This window comes from Pristis pectinata, chromosome 44, assembly GCF_009764475.1.
Source record: "Pristis pectinata isolate sPriPec2 chromosome 44, sPriPec2.1.pri, whole genome shotgun sequence".
Classification (NCBI taxonomy): domain Eukaryota; kingdom Metazoa; phylum Chordata; class Chondrichthyes; order Rhinopristiformes; family Pristidae; genus Pristis; species Pristis pectinata.
Genome location: NC_067447.1, coordinates 2,285,306 through 2,305,672, shown reverse-complemented (window position 1 = coordinate 2,305,672; position 20,367 = coordinate 2,285,306). Strand labels below are relative to the sequence as shown.

The window sequence follows — 20,367 nt, the reverse complement described above, 5'->3', positions numbered from 1 at the left end:
ACTTTCGGGTCGAGTTGGAGATTCAAATGAATGCTACCACACGATTTAGCACCATCAAATACATGAAATAGTCGTTCTCAACAAGTTGCTACCTGGATTAATTATAGAAAAAGGCAATGGAATGTATTGATGCATTGATCTCTGGATCAGCTATCTTGGCCAATTTAGGTCTGTGATACCATTGCAAACCTTCAGCAGCTACGTTGCACATTCAGAAACACGGCACAAAATGACGAGGCACCATCCCACACACGGCACACAGTGGCTTGCACTATAGGCTGACGTGGAATTCTCGCAGAAAGTGGCCATAGAACGAATTGATGTTTATAAGGTTTTCAGGGTTATGGGTGGAAGGTCCGGACACCGGGAGGAGGGAAGGTCAGGTCCACGGGGCGGGGGGCGGGGGGATGTAGTTCCGCTCCAAGCAGGGGAGCTCCAGGCCCCGGGGGATCAGGTCCAGCTTCGGGCGGGGGGGGGGGGGAATGTGGGTCAGGTCCCGGTGGTGGGTGTCCCGGGGTGGGTGTCCCCGCGGGGGTGGGTCCTGACCGGGTTGAGGGTGTCCCGGGGGGGGCGGGTCCAGTCCCGGGGGGTTCCCGGCGGGGGGGGGGGGGGGGGTGGGTGTGGGACCCGGGGGGTGGGGTCCCGGGGTGGGTGGCCCCGCGGGGGTGGGTCCAGTCCAGGTTGGGGGTGACCCGGGAGGGGTTCCCGGCGGGATGAGCGGCTGTGGGTCCCGGAGGTGGGGTCCCGGGGGTGGAGGGTCCTTGGAGGGGGGGGAGGTCCGGAGAGCGCGGACGGGGCTGCGAAGTCGGGCGTTCGCAGACGTCACTTCCTCATCTCCCTGGTTACCGAAACTTCCGGCTTCCCTGGCAACGGTCAGCCGGCCGGAGAGAGGTGGCGAGCGGAGGGGGTGAGGGGCGGAGGGTGGAGGGGGCGTGAGGATTGAGGTGTGGACATTCCCTCCCTCCGGTCACTTTGTACGAAACAAGTGAGTAGGTGCTGAGAAACTCCGGCCTCCCCTCCCCGCTCCTCCCCTCACCCTCCTCCCCCCCTCTCCCCCTCTCCCCCTCTCCCTCCTCCACTCCCCCTACCTCACCCCTCCCCCTCCCTCCTCCCTTCCCCCCTCCCCCTCCCCTACACTCCCCTCCCTCCTCCCCTCCCCCTTCATCCCCCGCTCATCCCCTCCCCCTCATACCCTCCCCCTCATCCCCCTCATCCTCTCCCACATCATCCCCTCCTCTCATCCCAATCCCCTCCCCCCTCATACCCTCCCCCTCATCCCCTCCACCCTCATACCCTCTCCCCATCCCCTCTCATCCCTTCCCCATTCCCCTCTTCCCCTCCCCGTTTTGCCCTCCCCATCCCCTCCCCATCTCCTCCCCTCCTCTCCCCTCCCCCTCATCCCCCTCATCCCCTCCCCTTCATCCCGTCCCCCTCATCCCCCTCATCCCCTCTCATCCCCTCCGCCCTCATCCCCTCCACATCTCCCTCCACATCCCCTCCCAAAACCCCCTCATCCCCTCCCCCACATCCCCTACCCCCTTATCCCCTTGCCCTCCCCCACTCATATCCTGCCCCTCATCCTCTCCCAATCCCCTTCTCCTCCCCCCTCCCCTCGCCCCCTTCCTTCACCCCTCCTCCCATCCTCCCTTCTGACCTCTGCCCTCTTCCTCCCCATCCCCGACCTCCCTCCTAATCTCCCTCGTTTCCGCTCTTACCCCTCCCCCTCCCACTATCCTCCCTCCCCTTCTACCCCCTAATCTTCGCTTCCCCCTCCTAACCTTCCCTTCCACCCTCCCTCCCTTGAAGCACCCTCCCTCCTACCCAGCAGCACCCTCCCTCCTACCCAGTAGCACCATCCCCCTACCCTGCAGCACCCTCCCCCCACCCTGAAGCACCCTCCCCCTACCCTGCAGCACCCTCACCCAACCCTGAAGCACCCTCCCTCCTACCCTGCAGTACCCTCCCCCCTATCCTGCAGCACCCTCCCTCCTACCCTGCAGCACCCTCCCCCTACCCTGCAGCACCCTCCCCTACCCTGAAGCACCCTCCCTCCTACCCTGCAGCACCCTCCCCCTACCCTGAAGCACCCTCCCCTACCCTGCAGCACCCTCCCTCCTACCCTGCAGCACCCTCCCCCCTACCCTGCAGCACCCTCCCCCTACCCTGCAGCACCCTCCCTCCTACCCTGAAGCACCCTCCCCTACCCTGAAGCACCCTCCCCCCTACCCTGCAGCACCCTCCTACCCTGCAGCACCCTCCCCCTACCCTGAAGCACCCTCCCCCTACCCTGAAGCACCCTCCCTCCTACCCTGCAGCACCCTCCCCCTACCCTACAGCACCCTCCCCATACCCTGCAGCACCATCCCCCCTACCCTGCAGCACCATCCCCCTACCCTGAAGCACCCTCCCTCCTACCGTGCAGCACCCTCCCCCCTACCCTGCAGCACCCTCCCTCCTACCCTGAGGCACCCTCCCCTACCCTGAATCACCCTCCCCCCTACCCTGCAGCACCCTCCCTCCTACCCTGCAGCACCCTCCCCCTACCCTGCAGCACCCTCCCCCTACCCTGCAGCACCCTCCCTCCTACCCAGCAGCACCCTCCCCCTACCCTGCAGCACCCTCCCTCCTACCCTGAAGCACCCTCCCCCCTACCCTGAAGTACCCTCCTACCCTGCAGCACCCTCCCCTACCCTGCAGCACCCTCCCCCTACCCTGCAGCACCCTCCCCCTACCCTGCAGCACCCTCCCTCCTACCCAGCAGCACCCTCCCCCTACCCTGCAGCACCCTCCCTCCTACCCTGAAGCACCCTCCCCCCTACCCTGAAGTACCCTCCTACCCTGCAGCACCCTCCCCTACCCTGCAGCACCCTCCCCCTACCCTGCAGCACCCTCCCTCCTACCCTGCAGCACCCTCCCCTACCCTGCAGCACCCTCCCCCCTACCCTGAAGCACCCTCCCTCCTACCCTGCAGCACCCTCCCCCTACCCTGCAGCACCCTCCCCCCTACCCTGCAGCACCCTCCCTCCTACTCATCTCTGCCCCTTTCCCTCCCCTTACCCTCCCCGGCTTTTCTCCACAACATCCGCTCACTCCGCCTGCAGACGCCTGTCTCGCCCACCACCGCCCCCACCCCCCCCACCACCCACCCTTTCCCTCCGCAGACGCCGACCCTGCTCGATGTGGCCTCCCCTCCCCACCCCATTCCCAATGCTGTTGAAATGTGAGAACCTCACTGCACCGGCCCCGGACCCCAAGCTCCCCTCAACTCTCCCCCCTCCCCAAGGACCGACCCGCCCTCCCTCTCTCGGCGCTGTTGACGCTGGTCTCCACACCACCCACTACAGACACATACGGTGACATTGAGTGTGCACTCCACCCCCTCCAGACTCCTCGCCACGGGCCATAGGTGGATCGATGTGACTCCACCTACCTGAGTGTGTCCCCCCATCACCTCCCCTCCAAGGGCCACAGTTGGCTCGATGTGACTCTCACGAACTGAGTGTGGCTCCCCCTCACCTCCCCTCCCCTCCGGCCACAGGTGGGTCGATGTGACTCCCAACTACCTGAGAGTGTCTCCCCCCCCCCCACCTCCCTCCCGTCCGAGGGTCGCAGGTGAGTCGATGTGACCCCATCTTCCTGAGTGTGTCCCCCTCTCCCCTCACCTCCTCTCCAAGGTCCACAGGTGGGTCGATGTGACTCCAACTACCTGAGTGTGACTCCCTGTCACCTCCCCTCCCCTCCGAGGGCCACAGGTGAGTCAATATGACCAAGTACCTGAGAGTGACCCGCGTTCACCTCCGCTCCCCTCCGAGGGCCACAGGTGGGTCGATGTGACTCCAACTGTCTGAGCGTGTGCCCCTATCCCCTCCCTTCCAACGGCCACAGGCGAGTCAATGTGGCTCCGTCCGCCTGAGTGTGTCGCCCCTCACCTCCCCACCCCTCCCAGGGACACAGGTGTATCGATGTGACACCAACCACCTGCGTATGTCCTCCCTCAGCTCCCCTACCCTCCAAGGTCCAGAGGTGGGTCGATGTGACTCCCAACTACCTGAGTATGACTCCCCCTCACCTCACCTCCTCTCCGAGGGCCACAGGTGGGTCAATGTTACTCCAACTACCTGATTGTATCCCCCTCACCTTTCCCCCCCTCTGAGGGCAATAGGTGGGTTGATGTGTCTCCAACTACCTGCGTGGGTCTTCGCCTCACCTCACCTCCCCTCCGATGGCCACAGGTGGGTCGATGTGACTCCACCTGCCTAAGTGTGTCTCCCCTCATTTCCCCCTCCCCGATGGCCACAGGTGAGTCGATGTGACTGCAACTACCTGAGAGTGTCCCACTCTCACCTCTCCACCCCTCCGAAGGCCAAAGGTGGGTCGATGTGACTCCAACTGCCTGTGTCCCCTTCACCTTCCCTCACCTCCAATGGCCACAGGTGAGTCGATGTGACTCTTTCTACCTCGGTGTGTCCCCCCTCATCTCCCCTCCGAGGGCCTCAGGTGAGTCTGTGACTCCAACTACCTGAGCGTGTCCTCGCTCACCTCCAAGGGCCACAAGTGGGTTGATGTGACTCCAACTACCTGCGTGTCTCTCCTCACCTTTCCTCCGAGGGCCACAGATGAGTCAATATGACTCCACCTGCCTGAGTGTGTCCCCCTCCCCTCAGGACGAGGGACACAGGTGGGCTAATGTGAGTCCACCTACCTGTGTCTCCCCCTCCCCTTCCCTCTGAGGGCCACAGGTGAGTCGATGTGACTCCAACTACCTGCGTCTGTCTCCTCCTCACCTCTCCTCTCACCCCTCCCGTTGCCACAGGTGAGTGGATGGACTCCAACTACCTGCGTGCGGCGCTGGGCTCCTGCCTGACCCAGGGCCTGGCCGAGGTGGCGGAGCTGCGCCCGGCGGACCCCATTGAATACCTGGCTCACTGGCTCTACAAGTTCAACCACAACCAGGCCCTGGAGCAACAGGTAAGGACCGCCGGGCTTCCTGCCACCCACTGCCGACTCTTCCCCTCGGCCGCCCACCCCCCCCAACCCCCCCCCTCCCCGTCAGAGAGCCTCTAAACCGGCCCTCCGGCCCATCCCCTCCCTGGCCACCAAGCCAGTACCATTTGCCTGCTATTGGCACACATCCCTCTACACCTTTCCTGCCCGTGTGCCTCTCCGGGTTATTTCTTTGCTTCACACGAGGTTATAATCGTCCCTGCCTCGCCCGCTTCCTCTGACAACTCCTGTTACGCACTGACCACCCTCTTCTGTGGGGGGAGAATCTTGCCCCCCACCCAGGTCCCTTTCCGATCTTTCCCCTCTCACTCCAAACCTCCGCCCTTTTGTTTTAGACTCCCCGACTGTGAAGAGCAGGATGAGGAGGGAGAGGGAGGGGTGGGGAGTGTGACCATCCCCCTGATCCACGCACTGCAGAATGTTTCCATAAACTCCTGTCAGGTCAACCCTGAGCCTCCCTCCCTCCAATGAATGAAGTGCAAGACTCAATCCCTCCCACTGTTAATTCCAGCCTCTCTCTCTCACTCTCACTCTCTCACTCACTCACTCTCTCAGCATCTCTCTCTCACTATCTCTCTCTCCCACACTCTCCCACTCTCTCTCTCACTCTCTCTCTCACACTCTCTCTCACTCTATCTCTCTTTCACACTCTATCTCATTCTCTCGCTGTCTCTCACTCAGTGTCTCTCACTCTCTATCTCTCACTCTATCTCTCTCTTTATTTCTCTCTCTCTCTCTGTCTGTCTGTCTCTCTCTCTTACTCCCCCCCCCCCCCCCCCGTCCCTTTGGTCCCAAAGCCTCCCGCTTGCGAAAACGTCTCCAGATCTCCACTCTGGATTGACACCGCACCCCCCCCCCCCCCTCACCCTTTCGTTGGCGTAAACTTCCAGGAAATGCGTTCTCAAACTGTCCAGCCTCTCTCCTGCACTGACGACCCTTTACATCCCGGGAGCTGGCCCGGTGAATCTCCCTGGACTCCCAGGATGTCCTTTCCCTCCAGCAAGAGGGGGCCAAGGCCGAGCGCACTGCTCCAGGAGTGGCCTCGGCTTGATCCCCTCCCACCCCGCCTCTCCCCGCCTTGTCTGCACCGTCGCTGCGTTATGTGCTCGGACCGCCCTCTATTCGCCGCCTCTCTCCATTTGTGAGGCCGCTTCTCCTCCACTCCTCCCATCCCCGTGAGTGGCCTCACACATACCTCCCAGATCGCAACTCGCCCCTCCACCTCGCAGCCAGAGGGTCGCACGGCTCGGCAACCGGCCCACTTGCCCGCCTTTGGCCCCCGGGTTCCCTCGGAACCTTCCCTGCCTCTCAAATGTTGTTCATCCCGCCACCTTGCACTAGCCGCTTGCCCCCTGCATGGTAGTGTAGCGGTTAATGTATCACACGCCGGCGACCGGGGTTCAATCCCCGCTGCTGTCTGTAAGGAGTTTGTATGTTCTCCCCGTGTCTGCGTGGGTTTCCTCCGGGTGCTCCGGTTTCCTCCCACATTCCAAAGACGTACGGGGTTAGGAAGTTGTGGGCGTGCTGTGTTGGTGCCGGAAGCGTGGCGACATTTGTGGGCTGCCCCCCAGAACACTCTACGCAAAGATGGATTTCACTGTGTGTTTCAATGTACATGTGACTGATGAAGAGATCTTGTCTTATCCATGCACTGAGCACCCTTGTGGGTGAAAAAGCTGGGCCCTCAGGTCACTTAATTCCCCCCTCCCTCCCCATACTCTCCTCTACCCCCACCCTCCCTCCCCTATCACTCCCCCTCCCCTCCCCTCCCCTCCACCCCACCCTTCCTACCCCCTCCCCAGCTCCCTAAACCCCCTCCCCCTCCCATCGCCCCTCCCCCTCCTCCACTGACCCTCCCTACCGCCCTCCCCCTCCCTATTCCCCCTGCTCCCTACCCCCTCCCCTACCCCTCCGTCCTCCATAATCCCTCCCCTCCCGCCTCCCTACTCCCTCCCCTGCCCCTTCCTCCCTAACCCCTCCCTTCTCCATCCCCCTCCCTACACTCCGGACCCCTCCCCTCCGTCTCCTCCTTCCCTACCCCCTCCCCACCCCGCTACCCCCTACCACTCTCCCCTCCCTCCCTCCCTCCCTCCCTCCCCCCTCACCTTCAAGCTGAGCCCTCCAGCTCTTGAATGCCCAACCTCAGGGAAGATAAGACATCTTTATCAGTCACACGTACGTCGAAACCCACAGTGCAATGCATCTTCTGCGTGGAGTCCTCTGGGGGCAGCCCGCAATTGTCGCCACGCTTCCGGCGTCAACATAGCATGCCCACAACTTCCTAACACTTACGTCTTTTGAATGTAGGAGGAAACCAGAGCACCCGGAGGAAACCCATGCAGACAGGGGGAGAACGTACCGACCCCTTTGTTTTACCCTGCACTACCTCAATGCACTGTGCAATAATCAGTACGGAGGGTGAGGAAGAGTTTTTCCAATGTACCTCGGTACAAGTGACAATAATACATCAATCCCAATACTGACTCAATGTAACTGCACTGTGTAATGAATTGACCTGTACGATCGGTGTGCAAGACAAGCTTTTCACTGGACCTCGGTACAAGTGACAAGAAACGTTTTGGTATTGGTATTGGTTTATTATTGTTTTAAATTTCTCCATATGCTTATCTAACAATCTCTTGAATTTGAGCAATGTACCTGCCTCCACCACTACCCCAGGCAGCGCATTCCGTGCACCAACCACCCTCTGGGTAAAAAACCTTCCTCTGATATTTCCCTTGAATTTCCCATCCTTTACTTTAAAGCCATGCACTCTTGTATTGAGCATTGGTGCCCTGGGAGAGAGTCGCTGGCTGTCCACTCTATCTATTCCTCTTAGTATTTTGTACACCTCTATCATCTCCTCCTCTCCAGTAAGTAAAACCTTAGTCTCTCCTCATAATCCATACTCTCCAATACAGGCAGCATCCTAGTAAATCTCCTCTGCACCTTTTCCAACGCTTGCACATCCTTCCCTTAGTGAAGCGACCAGAATTGGACGCAGTACTCTTCGTGAACTGAATGCGTGGACCCTCCCATCACCGGCGGCCTCTTCTTGTTCCCCGCCTCCCCCACCCCCACCCCCGTCAGTACCAGGCGGACGAGGAGGAGCTGGACGCAGAGATGGAGATCTACCTGAAGGAGAAGGCCGTTCAGGAGCAGCTGAATGCCGAGCTGGAGGAAATCCAACAAGTCTACCAGAGCAGGCTGGTGAGCTCGTCCGGCGGTCTCCGGGGCTCGGCCCACCCGACTCCCATGCGGTGTGTGCCGTGGGTGGGGCGGGACACACAGACTCCTCCATGGGTGGGACAGTGGAGGGGGCTGGGTGGTGTCCCAGCTGCTACCGTGTCCGCTGTCCTCGAGACTCCAGGCGGTCGGTGCCTTTCCGGGGGGCTTCGAGGCACGGCCTTGAATCTCCGGCACTGAAGCCCACCCCCCCCCACCTCCCACCGTGGCGGGAATCCCTTCCCATTCACTGGAGTGAGGGCGCTGGTGCGGAGTAAGTGCAGGGGCTCTCCAAATCCTTCACCGCCCCCCCACCCCCCACCCCCCCCCGGTCACAAGATCACCAGATCAGGGAGCAGAAGCAGGCCATTCGGCCCATCGAGTCTGCTCCAAGGAAAAGGGAAAAAAGGAAATAAGAAATGGGGAATGGAGGGGGGAAACAAAAAAAACTATTCTAATCCCAATTACCGGCCTTATCCCCATATCCCTTGATACCCTGACTATTTAGATATCTATCTATCTCTTCCTTGAACGCCCCCACTGATCTGGCCTCCACTGCTGTACGTGGCAAGGAGTTCCACAAACTCACCACCCTCTGGCTAAAGAAAATTCTCCTCATCTCTGTTTTGAAACTGTACCCTCTAATTCTAAGATTGTGCCCTCTGGTACTGGACTCACCCACCAAGGAAAACAGCCTAGCCACATCTACTCTGTCCTTTCCTATCAACATTTTAAATGTCGCTATGAGGTCCCCTCTCATTCTTCTGTACTCCAGTGAGTACAGTCCAAGAGCCGCCCAACTCTCCTCATACGTAAGCTCTTTCGTTCCTGGAATCATCCCCGTAAGTCTCCTCTGAGCCCTCTCCAACGTCAGCACATCCTTCCTAAGATGTGGGGCCCAAAACTGTGCACGGTATTCCAAATGAGGCCTCACCAGTGCCCCATAGAGCCTCATCAACACTTCTTACTTTTATACACTACCTCTCGAAATGAATGCTGTGAGGGACTCGCTGCCGGCAGTACAGGGCTCAGGAACAGTCCAGCACTGGGCAGACCCTTCCGCCCACGGTGCTGTGCCGACCTTGAGGCCCGGTTTACACCCAGAATCCTCCCCCCACCCCGTGTATGATCTGTAACCCTCCATTCCCTTCACATGGGTCTATCTACAATCCTCTTATACCCCACCAATCTGCCCGCTCCCACTACCTTCCCCCCCCCCCCCAATAACCCATTCCAGGCACCCACCACTCTCTGCGTAGAAGAACTTGCCCCTCACGTCGCTTTTAAACTCCCTCCTTCCTAACATTTTCATTGATGCACCACAGAAAGCCTCCTATCCGGATGCATCACGGCTCAGGACGGCAACTGCTCTGCCCGGGACTGCAATAAACCGCAGAGAGTAGTGGACACAGCCCAGCGCGTCACGGACACCAGCCTCCCCTCCGTGGACTCTGGTTAAGTCCCTGCATTTAGAGCACTGCCTGCAGTTCTGGTCACCTCACCGCAGGAAGGATGTCGAGGCTTTAAGAGAGGGTGCAGAGGAGGTTTACCAGGGCGCTGCCTGGATTAGAGGGCACGTACTATCAGGAGAGGGGCTGGACAAACTTGGGCTCTTTTCTCTGGGGCGGCGGAGGCTGTGGGCCGATCTGTTGGAGGTGTATAAAATCATGAGAGTGGACAAGTAATATCTTTTTCCCCATTACTGAGCAATCCAATACCAGAGGGCGTGCAATGAAGGTGAGAGGGGGTAGGTTTAGAACAGACGAGAGGGGTACTTTTTTTTACTGAGAGAGAGGTGGATGCCTGGAATGTGTTGCCTGATAGGATGGGGGAGGCAAATTCATTGGGGTTTTTTTAAGATGGGCACATGAACGAGAGGGAAACGGAGGGACATGGGCATTCTGTAGGGAGGAGGGATTAGCTATGTCGGCACAACATTGTGGGCCGAAGGGGGTGTTCTGTGCTGTACTGTTCGATATTCTGTGACTCTGTCCACACTTCCCGCTGACTCGGTAAAGCAGCCGACATAATCAGAGACCCCCACCCACCCCGAACATTGTTTCTTCTCCCCCCTCCCATCGGGCAGAAGATACAAAAGCCTGAAAGCACAGACCACCAGGCTCAAGGACAGCTGCGATCCCGCTGTTATAAGACTATTGAACGGTCCCCTAGTATGATGAGATGGACTCACAATCTACCTCATTGTGGCCCTTGTACCTTACTGTCTGCCTGCACTGCACTTTCTCTGTAGCTGTGACACTTTACTCTGCACTGTTACTGTCCTACCCTATACGACCTCGACACACGATGTAATGAATTAACCTGTACGATCGGTCTGCAAGACAAGTTTTCAGTGGACCTCGGTACCAGTGACAATAATAAACCAACACCAATTTCAGCCTTTAATCTCCAACACCACCCACGGACCTCAAAAAGCATGTCCTCTGGTTGACATTTCTACCCTGGGGAACAGATTCTGCCTGTCTACTCTTCATCAGGTCCCCCCCCCCTCCCTCCCTCAGCCTCTGACACTCCAGGGAGAAGTTTGTCCAACCTCTCCTCATCGCTTGTACCGTCTGATCGAGGCCGCCGCTCCCCCCACCATTGACCACAGGTGTGGCGGTCGACCCGAACGCCGACGCCTGCTTCCGCCGAGAGGTGGCTCCTGAGTCGCCGAGCCATCCGCCGACAGAGACAGGCAGGCCCTTCGGCCCACCCAGTCCCTGCCGACCGGGGCGCCCACCCCGGCCGCTCCCAATCGCCTGTGCTCGGCCCACATCCCTCCAAGCCCTGGCCCTCCGTGTGCCTACCCGTTCTCCTTAAATGACTCTGTTCTACCTGCCTCACCCACTTCCTCTGGCAGCTCGTTCTATGCTCACTGCGTGAAGAAGTTTGCCCCTCGGGTCCCCTTTTCAATCTCCCCCCTCGACCTCCTGAAACACCGACTGTTTCCCCTCCACAGATGCTGCCTGACCCTCTGAGCTCCTCCAGATTTCCAGCATCTCTTGTGTGGCCCCAGTTTTGGACACCCTCCCCCTCCTACCCTGGGGTAAAGACTGTCACCCTTCGCCTTATCTGTGCCTCTCGGAACTTTAAACACTTCTGCAAGGTCGCCCCTCGTTCTCCTACGTTCCAAGGAATAAAGACCTCTCCTGGCCGACCTCTCCCTGTCACTCAGGCCCTCTAGTCCCAGCAACAGCCTTGTAAATCTGCACTCTTTCCAGTTTAGAGCATAGTACAGCACAGAGCAGGGCCTTCGGCCCACAATGTTGTGCCGACACAGCTAATCCCTCCTCCCGACAGAGTGCCGTATCCCTCCATCTTCCTCTCACTCACGTACCCATCCAAGCCCCTCTTCAAAGCCCCCAATGAGTTTGCCTCCACCACCCTATCAGGCAACACATTGCAGGCATCCACCGGTCTCTGAGTAAAAAACGATCCCCTCACGTCTGTTCTCAACCTACCCCCTCTCACCTTAAATGCATGACTTCTAGTATTGGATCGCTCAGTAATGGGGAAAGGTAATTGCTTGTCGACCCTCATGATTTTATACACTTCCAACATCGCCCCTCAGCCTCCGCCGCCCCAGAGAAAAGAGCCCAAGTTCGTCCAACCCCTCTCCTGAAAGCACATGCCCTCTAATCCAGGCAGCGCCCTGGTAAACCTCCTCTGCACCCTCTCTTAAAGCCTGGGCATCCTTCCTGTAGCGAGGTGACCAGAACTGCAGGTAGTGTTCGAAATTCTGCCTGACCAGAGTTCTGTGGAGATGCATCATAACGTCCTGACCCCTGTACACAATACCTGGAATAATGAAAACAAGCCTTCTTCACCACCCTGTCTGCCTGTGCAGCCCCTTTCAACGAGCCACAGACTTGCGTGTTTCACCACGGTTTTCCTGCAATGGGGAGACCGAAACTGTACACCGCGCTCCAAAGTGCGGCCATGCCAACTACAGCAACATCCGCAGTTCAACATCCAAACTCCGGCACTCACTGCACTCCTGACTGATAAAGGCTCCGGGACGTGGCTCTTGTTTCCCAGGGCCTCGATGGGAACCTTTATCGTCTGGGGCAGTGGTTGGGGGGGGGGGCGGTGGCAGGGGACACGGTATAAATTTCCCCGCCCTGCCTTCGTACGTGGCCAAAAGTCGACCAACCTGCGTCGTTGGAACAGACTTTCTAGCGCGTCTCCAGCTCCCTGTGCACTCAGTTTACCTGTCCACTGGCTGCTCTGCTCTCTCTCTCTCTCCCCCTCACTCTCTCTCTCCGCCACACTCTCTCTCCCACACACACTCTCTCTCCCTCACACACTCTCTCCAACACTCTCTCCCTCACACTCACTCCCTCACACTCTCTCTCCCTCACACTCTCCCCCTCACACTCTCTCTCTCCCCCACACTCTCTCCCCCTCAAACTCTCTCCCTCACACTCTCTCTCCCTCACACACTCTCTCCCTCACACACTCTCTCCCCCTCACACTCTCTCCCCCTCACACACTCTCTCTCTCCTTCACACTCTCCCTCACACACTCTCTATCTCCCACACTCTCCCCCCACACTCTCTCCCCCTCACACACTCTCTCCAACACTCTCTCCCCCTCACACACTCTCTCTCTCCTTCACACTCTCCCTCACACTCTCCCCCTCACACACTCTCTCCAACACTCTCTCCCCCTCACACACTCTCTCCCTCACAGACTCACTCCCTCACACTCTCTCCCCCTCACACACTCTCTCCCCCACACACTCTCCCCCTCACACTCTCTCTCCGCCTCACACTCTCTCCCCCTCACACTCTCTCCCTCTCACACTCTCTCCCACACACTCTCTCTCCCCCTCACACTCTCTCTCCCCCTCACACTCTCTCCGCCTCACACTCTCTCTCCCTCACTCTCTCTCTCCCTCACACTCTCTCCAACACTCGCCCCCTCACACACTCTCCCCCTCACAATCTCTCCCCCTCACTCACTCCCCTTCACACACTCTCCCCCTCACACACTCTCCCCCTCACAATCTCTCCCCCTCACTTACTCCCCTTCACACACTCTCTCCCTCACACACTCCCCCTCCCTCACACACTCCCTCCCCCTCACACACACTCTCTCCCGCACACACTCTCTCCCCCTCACACACTCTCTCCCACACACACTGTCTCTCCCGTACACTCTCCCTCCCTCACACTCTCTCTCCCCCTCACTCTCTCTCCCCCTCACACTCTCTCCCCCTCACACACTCTCTCTCTCTCTCCCCCTCAGCTGATGGAGCGGACCGCCGCCAGCCCCGACGAGCGGCCGCTGTCTGCCACCTCAGCGCCCGTGGAGACGATTGCCGTGGAGATGCTTGCAGCGAGCTCGAGGAGCTCACCGGTGAGGCGGCTGCTCTGTGGGTGGAGGCAGGGAGCAGGGTCGGGGGACGTGGCTGGGGTGGGGAGTGGGTGGTTACGCAGTGGCCCCTCGGCGCGGCACACGGGCAGGAGCTTCTCTCCGTATCGCAACCGCGATGACCCCAGTGGGGCGTCCCTGGTCCGAGGGACCCATCGCCACCAGCCGCTCCCCCTCAGTCCCAGCTCGTCACGGACCTCAGTCCGTCCTCTCGTCCACCAAATTGCACTCTCAGCCCCTTCCCTCCGACAGTCGGTGTTGTCCCCGCGACCCGTGCCACTCTCGCCGCCTCGCTCTCTGCCCTCTTCCCTTCTCCTTCTGCCCGCTCTCCCTCACCCATCCCTTACTCTCTCCTTTACCCTCTGTTGTCCCTCCCTCTCGCCCTCCTCTACTCCCTCTCCCTGACCACCCCTTTCTGCCCAGTTCCCTCCGGGTCAGCCTGTGTTTTGTGTTTCAGACCTCGGACACTCAGGTCAGGGAGAATTTGTCCAGTCTCGCTCCGCCGGAGTGGCTCGGGGAACCGGAACTGGAGACGGTGAAAGAGGAGGACGTGAAGGTGGGTGATCTTGCCCACCTCTTCCCCCCCCAACCTCTCCCCCCCCCCACCCACCCACAACTCCGGGTGTCCCGTCCTTCCCCCAACACCAACCGACCCTCCTTCCACAGGTCGGCCTCCCTGCCCTGCGCTGCTCCCGAGATGCAGGGGACAGCTCCAGCGAACTTGCTCGGGACGGGGCCCCCCGTCACTGCTGCCTCCTCTCTGCCTACCAGTGGGACCAGGGCGGGCGGCCCCACCCGCGGGGGATGCGCAATCGGCCGTCTTGTTTGTGGCAGCCCCATTCTCCTCCCTGGGGTAAGAGACTGTGCGCTCTCACTCTGTCTATGCCCCTCATGATCTTACACACCTCTATCAGGTCCCCCCTCAATCTCCGTCCACACAACCTCTCCTTGTAACTCAGGCCGCCCCGAGTCCAGGCAACATCCCGGTGAATGTCTTCTGCGTTTTTGGGTTAAATAATGTCACTCCTGCAGCGAGGTGACCAGAACTGAACACAGTGCTCCACCTGCGGCCTCACCGACGTCCTGTACAACTGCGACATCACCTCCCGACTCCTGCCCTGACCAGTGAAGGCCAGTGTGCCGAACGCCTTCTTCGCCGTGACCGCAGGTTCAGCGGAGTGTGCACTCGCACTCCGAAGGTGCCTCTGCTCCGTGACGCTCCGCAGGGCCCGATCGCTCACTGCAGTGAACTGGCGATTGAACGTTGAACTGATCCCTTCTCCCTGCACGCTGTCCGTCTCCCCGCACACCCAGGAGCCCCTTAAACGCCTCGATCGTATCTGCCTCCACCCCCACCCCTGGCAGCACATTCCAGGTGCCCACTGAGCTCTCTGTTAAAGAAAACATGCCCCACACATCTCCTTTGAACTTACTCCCTTTCACTTTAAATGCACAGAACATCGAACGCTACACCACAGTACAGGCCCCTTGGCCCGCGATGTGGTGCCGACGTTTTATCCTGCTCTGAGATCTATCTAACCCTTCCCTCCCACATAGCCCCTCATTTTTCCATCGTTCATGTGTCTATCTAACAGTCTCTTAAATGTCCCTAATGTATCTGCCCCCACAACCTCTGCCGGCAGTGCGTTCCACACACCCACCACTCTCTGTGTAAAACAACTTACCCCTGACATCCCCCTTATACCCTCCTCCAATCCCAAAATTATGTCCCCTCGTGTTAGCCATTGTCCTTCTGGGAAAAAGTCTGTCTGTCCACTCGATCTGTGCCTCTTGTGCACCTCTATCAGGTCACCTCTCATTCTCCTTCTCTCCAAAGACAAAAGCCCCAGCTCGCTCGCCCTATCCTCATGAGACGTGCTCTCCGATCCAGGCAGCGTCCTGGTAAATCTCCTCTGCGCCTTCTCTAAAACTACCACGTCCTTCCTATAATGAGGCGACCAGAACTGAACACAATACCCCAAGTGCTTGCATTGAACGTTACAGCACAGTACAGGCCCTTCGGCCCACAATGTTGTGCTCTGCTCTCACATCTAGCTAACCCTTCCCTCCCACATCACCCCCCCCCCCCCCATTTCTCCCATGTATCCATCTAAGAGTCTCTTAAATGTCCGATGTATCTGCCCCCACCACCTCTGCCGGCAGTGCGTTCCACACACCCACCACTGTGTAAAAAACTTACCCTTGACATCCCCCTTATACCTTTCTCCAATCACCATAGAACAGTACAGCACAATACAGGCCCTTCAGCCCACAATGTTGTGCCGACCTTTAAACCTCGCCTAAGACCATCTAACCCCTTCCTCCCACATATCCCTCTATCTTAAATTCCTCCATATGCTTATCTAACAATCTCTTCAACTTGACCAATGTATCAGCCCCCACCACCACCCCAGGCAGCGCATTCCATGCCCCAACCACTCTCTGGGTGAAAAACCTTTCTCTTCCTTGAAAATCTTCCTTGAACTTCCCACCCATTGCTTTAAAGCCATGCCTTCTTGTATTGAGCATTGGTGCCCTGGGAAAGAGGAGCTGGCTGTCCACTCTATCTATTCCTCTTAATATTTTGTACACCTCTATCATGTCTCCCCTCATCCTTCTTCTCTCCAAAGAGTAAAGCCCCAGCTCCCTTAGTCTCTCCTCATAATCCATACTCTCTAATCCAGGCAGCATCCTGGTAAATCTCCTCTGCACCCTTTCCAATGCTTCCACATCCTTCCTATAATGAGGTGACCAGAACTGGACCACACTTAGAGTACTAAGTGTGGTCTAACCAGAGTTTTGTAAAGCTGCATCATTACCTCGCGGCTCTTAAACTCGATCCCCCGACTTAAGAAAGCTAACATCCCATAAGCTTTCTCAACTACCCTGTCCACCTGTGAGGCAACTTTCAGTGATCTGTGGATATGAACCTCCAGATCCCTCTGAACCCCCACACTGTCCAGAATCCTGCCATTAACCTTAGAACATAGAAAAACTACAGCACAATTCAGGCCCTTTGGCCCACAAAGCTGTGCCGAACATGTCCCTACCCTAGAAATTACTAGGCTTACCCATTACTCAGCTCCATGTACCGATCCAACAGTCTCTTGAAAGACCCTATCGTATCCACCTCCACTTCTGTTTCCAGCAGCCCATTTCCATGCACTCACCACTCTCTGAGTAAAAAACTTACCCCTGACATCTCCTCTATATCTATTCCCCAGCACCTTAAACCTGTGTCCTCTTGTGGCCACCATTTCAGCCCTGGGGAAAAGCCACTGACTATCCACCCGATCAATGCCTCTCATCATCTTATACACCTCTATCAGGTCCCCCCTCATCCTCCGTCTCTCCAAGGAGAAAAGGCCGAGTTCCCTCAACCTGCTTTCATAAGGCATGCTCCGCATTCCAGGCAGCATCCTTGTAAATCTCCTCTGCACCCTCTCTATGGCTTCCACATCCTTCCTGTAGTGAGGCGACCAGAACCGCGCACAGTACAGTGAGGAGGGCACTAGTGAGGGGGGGACTCTATAGTTAGGGGGGCAGACAAGCGATTCTGTGGACGCAGGAAAGAAACTCGGAAGGTAGTTTGCCTCCCAGGTGCCAGGGTCTGGGATGTTTCAGATCACGTTCAAGATACCCTGAAGGGGAAGGGAGAACAGCCAGAGGTCGTGATACATATTGGTACCAACGACATAGGTAGGGAACTGAATGAGGTCCTGAAAAGAGACTAAAGAGAATTAGGAAGTTGAGAAACAGGACCTCAAAAGGTAGTAATTTCCGGATTACTGCCTGTGCAAAGCGACAGTGGGTACAGGAACAGAATGAGGAGGAGGTTAAATGCGTGGTTGAGGGATTGGAGTAAGGAGCAGGGATTCAGTTTTCAGGATCTTTGGGGCAGGTATGACCTGTTCAAAGAGGACGGGTTGCACTTGAATCCCAGGGGGACCAATATCCTGGCGGGGAGGTTTGCTAAGGCTACTGGGGAGAGTTTAAACTAGAATTGTTGGGGGGGGGGGGGGTGGGATCCGAACTGGGAAGAGGTGTTGGGCTCTCAAATACAGAAAGCTAGTAGTAGGTACGATAAGCAGATGATAGAGAAGGGACGTGTTCAGACAGGCTTGAGATGCGTCTATTTTAACGCAAGAAGTATTGTGAACAAGGCGGATGAGCTCAGAGCTTGGATCGATACTTGGAGCTACGATGTGGTGGCCATTACGGAGACTTGGATGGCTCCGGGGCTGGGATGGTTGCTTCAAGTGTCGGGTTTTAGATGTTTCAGGAAGGACAGTGAGGGAGGCAGGAGAGGTGGGGGAGTGGCACTGTTGATCAGGGATAGTGTCACGGCTGCAGAAAAGGTGGACGTCATGGAGGGACTGTCTACGGAGTCTCTGTGAGTGAAGGTTAGGAACAGGAAGGGGTCGATAACGGTGCTGGGTGTTTTTTATAGGCCGCCCAATAGTGACAGGGTTATTGAGCAGATAGGGAAGCAGATCCTAGAAAGGTGTGAGAATAACAGAGTTGTTGTGATGGGGAATTTTAATTTCCCAAACATCGACTGGCATCTCCAGACAGTGAGGGGTTTAGATGAGGTGGAGTTTGTTAGGAGTGTTCAGGAAGGGTTCTTGACACAGTTTGTAGATAGACCTACAAGAGAGGCCTTGCTTGATTTGATATTGGGAAATGAACCTGGTCAGGTGTCAGATCTCTCAGTGGGTGAACATTTTGGTGATAGTGATCATAATTCTATCTCCTTTACGTTAGCACTGGAGAGGGATAGGAACAGACAGACTAGAAAGGTGTTTACTTGGAGTAAAGGTAATTATGAGGCTTTCAGGCAGTAAATTGGAAGATTAAGTTGGGAACAGATGTTCTCTGGGAAAAGTATGGAAGAAATGTGGCAGATGTTCAGGGGATATTTGTGTGGAGCTCTGCATAGACATGTTCCAGTGAGACAGGGGAGTCACGAGAGGATACAAGAACCGTGGTGTACAAAGGCTATAATAAATCTAGTCAAAAGAAAAAGAAAAGGTACAGTGAGCTAGGTAATGCTAGAGATCTGGAAGAGTATAAGGCCGGATTAAGGAAAAACCCCAAGGCGTTTGACAAGTATGTGAAGAGCAAGAGTATACGATGCGAAAGAATAGGGCCTATCAAGTGCAGCAGTGGGAAAGTGTGTATGGATCCGGAAGAAATAGCGGAGGTACTTAATGAATACTTTACATCAGTGGCAGATGCAGTTCAACCCAGATAAGTGTGAAGTGGTTCATTTTGGTAGGTTAATTATGATGGCAGAATATAGTCTTAATGGTAGAACTCTTGGCAGTGTGGAAGATCAAAGGGATCTTGGGGTCCGAGTCCATAGGACGCTCAAAGCAGCTGCACAGGTTGACCCTGTGGTTAAGAAGGCATATGGTGTATTGTCCTTCATCAATCGGGGAATTTAATTTAGGAGCCGAGAGGTATTGTTGCAGCTATATAGGTCCCTGGTCAGGACTCGTACTCTGCCTTGGAGTCCTTCCAAAGTGAACCACCTCACACTTCTCCGGGTTGAACTGCATCTGCCACTTCTCAGCCGAGCTCTGCATCCTATCAATGTAAACTTCGACAGCCCTCCACACAATCGACCTTTGTGTCATCTGCAAACCTTAAAACTATGCCCCCCTCATGTGGGCCATTGTCGCTCTAGGAATAAGTCTCTGACTGTCCGTTCGATCTATGCCTCTCGCCTCTCATCGTCCTCCTCTCCAAAGGGGAAAGCACCAGCTCGCTCAACCTACCATCATGCCCTCTGGTATTTGACATTCCCACCCTGGGGGTGGGGGGAGATACCAGCTTATGACCTGTGCCTTATGACCTTACTAACCTACGCCTCTCCTGACCTTATGACCCTCTATCACATCTCCCACCACCCCCCACCCCTGAAACCACGCCCTCTGCCCTCAGCCTCTGCCGCTCCAGAGAAAACTGTTTGTCTGACCTGTCCTCGGAGAACACGTCCCCCCCCTTACCCTGCCCCCCCCCACCACACAAATCCAGGTCACATCCAGCCCGGATCCCCGCAGAACACCACCCACCGGTCATGGGCCCCCAGCCTTGGGGAAGCCCTCGCTAGCCTCCCTCCCGAATCCAGTTCCAAATCCCCGCACCCGCGGCGGGGGGGAGGGGGGAAGGGGGGGAAACGCGCCCCTTTCTCTCCTCAAGGTGCTGATTGACTGGGAGCTTTGTGGAACACCGCCCCTCTCCACCCCCCCCAAAAAAAAAAGTCAGTGGGTCCCAACAGCAGAGCGACTCCCCCCGCCTCCCCCCCACCCCCCACCAGAGGGAGAGGGGGTCCGGTCCGAGCAATGCGCGGGAGGGGCCGGCACCCAGAGCCCCACTGACATCCGTCTCCCTCCCTCTTCACTGCAGCAGAGCAAGGAACCGTCGGAGGGGAGTGGGAGCGAGCCCGAGCCCGAGCAGGACGCGGCGGAAGAGATGGGAGGGCCGGCGGGCCAGTAGAGGCGTGAAGGGGGTCGTGGGGGAGAGCAGACGGGCATTAAATGGGGGGGGGGGGGGAACTTCCCACCTTCCCCGAGAAGCACTTCCTGGCTCCTGGTCTGTCAATTGGGCGCTCACAGCGGCGGCAGCGACCCACCAGCGCTCCATGTGTGTGGGCGGGGGGGGCATCACCATGGGGGAGTGTGGGGTCGGCAGGGGGTCACGGTGGGGGTGTGTGGGGTCGGTGGGGGGTCACCGTGGGGGGAGGAGTGTGGGGTC

At 57.6% G+C, this 20,367-nt stretch overlaps 1 protein-coding gene across 2 annotated transcripts; it reads left to right on the top strand.

The window, feature by feature from the left end:
- Window positions 1-872: 872 nt before the first annotated feature.
- dydc2 (DPY30 domain containing 2) lies at window positions 873-20,139 on the top strand. Of its 2 annotated transcripts, XM_052009254.1 has the most exons (6): window positions 873-985; window positions 4,814-4,968; window positions 8,095-8,214; window positions 13,483-13,593; window positions 14,066-14,164; window positions 20,020-20,139. In XM_052009254.1, exons 2-6 carry the CDS (start codon window positions 4,822-4,824, stop codon window positions 20,107-20,109), a joined length of 567 nt encoding a protein of 188 aa, XP_051865214.1. In that variant the 5' UTR covers window positions 873-985; window positions 4,814-4,821; the 3' UTR covers window positions 20,110-20,139. The 2 variants fall into 2 exon arrangements, with proteins under 2 accessions (XP_051865214.1, XP_051865216.1); XM_052009256.1 differs by lacking the exon at window positions 873-985 and having other exon boundaries at window positions 4,852-4,968; window positions 7,985-8,214.
- Window positions 20,140-20,367: the final 228 nt, after the last annotated feature.

Excerpts from the sequence above, each read along its gene's own strand:
- dydc2 (XM_052009254.1), top strand. The coding sequence starts at position 4,822 with ATGGACTCCAACTACCTGCGTGCGGCGCTGGGCTCCTGCCTGACCCAG. Across the intron at positions 8,215-13,482 it reads AAGTCTACCAGAGCAGGCTG|CTGATGGAGCGGACCGCCGC; the intron begins GTGAGCTCGTCC and ends TCTCCCCCTCAG. Across the intron at positions 14,165-20,019 it reads TGAAAGAGGAGGACGTGAAG|CAGAGCAAGGAACCGTCGGA; the intron begins GTGGGTGATCTT and ends TCTTCACTGCAG.